The sequence below is a fragment of the Opisthorchis viverrini genome (genome assembly GCF_000715545.1).
Source record: "Opisthorchis viverrini unplaced genomic scaffold opera_v5_129, whole genome shotgun sequence".
Classification (NCBI taxonomy): Eukaryota; Metazoa; Platyhelminthes; class Trematoda; order Opisthorchiida; family Opisthorchiidae; genus Opisthorchis; species Opisthorchis viverrini.
Genome location: NW_008751783.1, coordinates 444,209 through 448,530, shown reverse-complemented (window position 1 = coordinate 448,530; position 4,322 = coordinate 444,209). Strand labels below are relative to the sequence as shown.

General features: G+C 44.6%; 1 protein-coding gene across 1 annotated transcript in view; it reads left to right on the top strand.

Annotated features, from left to right (window-relative positions):
- The window catches only part of T265_13978 (hypothetical protein), a gene marked incomplete at both ends in the record, with an annotated part of 45,619 nt that overhangs the window by 29,270 nt on the left and 12,027 nt on the right, over positions 1-4,322 (top strand). The window contains 2 exon segments of the mRNA XM_009171477.1: positions 1,259-1,583; positions 3,107-3,305. Of these exon segments, the coding sequence (XP_009169741.1) occupies positions 1,259-1,583; positions 3,107-3,305 (524 nt within the window).

Genomic DNA, 4,322 nt, shown 5'->3' with positions numbered 1-4,322 from the left:
CCCTGTCGGACACCACTTGATGTGGTGAACTCAGGAGAGAGCTTCCCGTAGACCTTTACACGGCCGCGGGAGTTGGCGTACAGCGCCTTAATGAGGTTCAAGTATTTATGGGGGACACCTTTGCTCCACAGACACTGCCACAGTGCTTGGCGGTCCACAGAGTCAAAGGCAGCTTTCAGATCGAGAAAAACAACCATTGTTGGTTGCTGGAAGCAGTGTCGCTGTTTCAGAATCTGTCGTAGGGTGAAGATATGGTCGATGCAACCTCTTGCAGGACGGAACCCAGCTTGGTTTTCACGGATCTGCCTCTCCCTGTGTTCAGTCAACCTTCGAAGGATAAGGCCAGAGAGCACCTTCGATGCCACAGCTAACAGGCTGATGCCACGGTGGTTTTCGCATAGCGTCCGTGTACCCTTTTTGAAGAGTTCGCCTGCTTCTTACTTGTGTGTCTTTGACATCAGGAACACTGGAGTCTAACTGCCTTTCGGTTAGCAGGTGGATTATAACGAATTGCGTCTAGCCCACGCACTTCGGTGCTCGAACAACCGGCAGTGCAAACTGGTGTTTTACTCGACATGGCCGGATTACCATACAGCCATGAGTAGGTTCAGATGTAATAGTGGAATGTAGATCTTTTCGCCTTAATCCATACCCCCTCGGGTTGGGATGGTCCCCATCCCCAATTAGCTGAGCCAAGGATGAAGTCAAGTTTTCCCAGAAAAAGCCTTCGAACACACTTTTAACCAGTATTTAGTTAAAGGCTCCAGGGAATTTATCTGAAAACCCCCTCCTCAATTCTGGTCGACCGATGTGTATCACTTGCCGACTCTTCGTTCCAGCTCCTCTCTGTCCTTCAACGAAACATTGCTGGACGGTTTTGTTGTCTGTATAGGTCACCCTGTAAATCTAAGGTGCTCAGTACATAGTATGAGAGAGGCCCTCTTGCAAAGTCGGTGAATGAGATTGTGGATAAATACGTGAACGGTCCGGCCCCCTGTTGAGTGAACTGAAATAGACACGGAAGATTCATTTTTCTCGTTTCACTTGTCTGCGTAATAGAGTAGCACACTTATTAGTGTTGCGAGACGTAGTCAAATGAAATTATCAGCTCCTTATCGTTGAACACCATAAGGTAGGACTTATTTTGCGGAAATACAAGTGACTTACTGTCGCTTATATATTACTCACAAATGCGGTGACGATTGCCGTGATCAAGTAAGGTTGGTTTCCTACCTCTTCAACCGCCTTCCTTCCCCAGGCAAACTACAACGACTGGATTTGCTTTTACGAGAACTAAAATCTGGTGGACATCGCGTGTTGATTTTCACACAGATGACACGTATGCTGGACATCCTAGAACAGTTTCTCGCTTATCACGGCCATAGATATCTGCGTCTGGATGGAGCGACAAAAGTTGAACATCGTCAAATACTGATGGAACGTTTTAATCAGGATGCCCAAATATTTGTGTTCATCCTTTCTACGCGTTCCGGAGGGTTGGGTGTCAATCTGACCGGAGCAGATACGGTTATATTTTACGATTCGGACTGGAATCCGACAATGGATGCACAAGCACAAGATCGGTAAGCTTTCTTGTTGAGTCCGTTCGGAATTTACTGTTTGCGTTACTGTAAGGGCAGACTGCATGCTTCAGTCTCATTTTTTTTTCATTTGAATTGAACATAAATTTTATCTTTACTTTGAGATAGCCACCACTACTGTTCTCTTAAGAGAAAGGCTTATATGGTTGGGGTTTATGAGCATAGCCGCGTGATTGTATCAAGGACAGCGGTCACCATAGGGAAGGCCTTCAGAGAGTCAGACAGACTTTCGGCGTGTCGCTTTTAACACACTTCCTCATTCCGTTTGTGGTTGTCCGTGTACGGCAGTCCTTTTTTGGAGAACTTTTATAACTAGAACTACTACTTCTGATCGATCTCGTGAAAATTCGATTCATTTTCAGAATTCCAGAGAAAAACCACCCTCACATGTGACCACGGATCAACTTTTGGGCCACTGAAACCCATCCTAGTGGTCAGCTTGACACATAATCAGTGGTGCGTGCGTTTTCTGAGATGAATCCGCATAAAAGTAGTTTGGATTGTAAATAATGACAGTGTAATAAACCCTCAGTACAAGTGCAAACGAATAGAGGCACAATCGGAATGCCATTAACTCTCTACCTCCGTTGAGCGATTCACAGTTGTCCGAACATAGGAGTCTTGGAGTAGCACTAGTCTATGGCTGCCGGCACAAACTACTTACCATATTGTCACTGCATGCTCCTTGAGTAGCAACAGTTAATGGGAAAATGCATCATTTTTACCGGCGCTTCTTGGTTTCCCCACAGTCGAACTGATATGTGGACTACATCCTCACTAGTCTGCATAGATTTAGTTTAAATGTTACGCGAAACCACAATGGAATCGTGTGCAATGGGTATTCATGCAGCTGATCCAAGCTGTCACAACGTTCACGCAAATTGAACACGTTCACTGAGAACATTCCATGTGCGACTGGCACATTGTCAGTTTGCAACGGGGAACAAAAATGTTGATTTAGTTTGTGTGACAAGTTCATGTGGACTGCCAATATTGGTAGCTCCGGTTCTGAGAAATCGAAAGGCCTCAGGCTATTGGATTAGGGGTGAGTGCAGAATGTAAACTAAATTTCAATTTAAGCTTCGTTACCCTACCTAGTTAGGGAAAAGCGTTTTAGTGTACCTGCGCCTAACCTGTGATTCTTCAGTGAAATTCGATGTAGCTGCAATCCCATCGCATTGCTGATTTAATGTGGCAACCACAGCGGGGGCAACACAGAACGGCAATAACTTTTTCTTCGGGAACGAGTAGGCGTTTTTAGCTCGGTCTCAACTCAACCGATTATTTTTAACTAGAAAAAACAAATTGCCCTCTAGATGTAGTCAGTATAGATCCGATGTCAAATTGTGACTGCAATCGGGACGAACCACCAGGCTCGTGTCATCATCGTCTTTAATGAATCGCCCTGAAATGCGTGTCTGAGATCATTTTTATTCATCCTTACACATCAAGTTATAAAGACTTGTCCCGATAGCTCACTCCCCATATGCCGTTGCCCATACTAGGTGCCATCGTATCGGACAAACACGAGATGTACACATCTATCGGCTTATCAGTGAGCGAACAGTTGAGGAGAATATATTACGTAAAGCCAACCAGAAACGCTTCTTGGCCGATGTTGCAATCGAGGGTGGTCGTTTTACTACAGCATTTTTCAAGCAGAACACAATCTCAGAATTATTCGCAGAACCTTCCGGGTTGCAGGTTAGTTTTTTAGGTTGTTTTCCCATTGGACTGACCCTATATAAATCACGTTGCAACCACTCTGAACTTTGTCTATACCTGATTTGTGCAAAACTCACGTCATTATTTAACCCGATATTGCCATCCGAAAAAATTGGTCACTGGTTCTTCACTCTCTTTCTGACGGTTTGATCTGATCCTACTTGATGAAACTAACATGCTTCGATTGTAGTCTTCCAAGAATACGGATTCGAGCATTGGATGACAGCAATCCATGTCGGTCTATCTAATTCCTTTTGATGGCAGCTGTTCAGTACTGAGCTGAGCTGCTTGTCATCTTAGATCACTTTTGTGCGCCAGGTATGTGCTTGATTTAAGTTCCTGCCGTAAATATCAGGTGTCAGCAGTTCTTATCCAAGTGGTCCTCTTTTAGTGGACTTTTTCAGAGAACGGCTGATGCCCCATAACTTGGTTCGTCGTGAGTCTCCTCTTGATTGACGAGTCAAGTTTCGCGTAAAAATTGATGTGTTCAGTGCAAAGTAATAACCGTATCTCAGCGTCTCCTTAGATTTAGATGCAGTGTTCTGTCTTCGTTAGCATCCCTACCGACGCCTCCCAGTACACCTAAGCACGATGACGCTTTTCTATGCATATAAGTGAAACCCAGATAGGCAGACGCACCAAAGTTCCTTGGCAATCGTCATGTAGTTTTTCTCTTTTTTTGTCGCACTTTGGGTTGTATCTATGTTTTTGTAGATTTTCCTACTCAAAACAGTCTTACTATGTCCCGTGTACAACGCTTCCAGCCTGAAAATGTTCGATGCGATCCCTTCTACGGTATGGCGTCCGGCGTGCTTCCAGCAGAATTAGGAATCTGTTTATGAGTTTTAGGACGTAATTACAACTTCCTTTGATTGTATAAACCTATGTGAGCTTATTATGATAATTGTTCTGTATGTACCCTGCAGCTAGGCAACGGAACCCAGCGAGCCCCCTAGATTGGTTATCGGTTATATCCGCGATGTACGTCAGAATCCC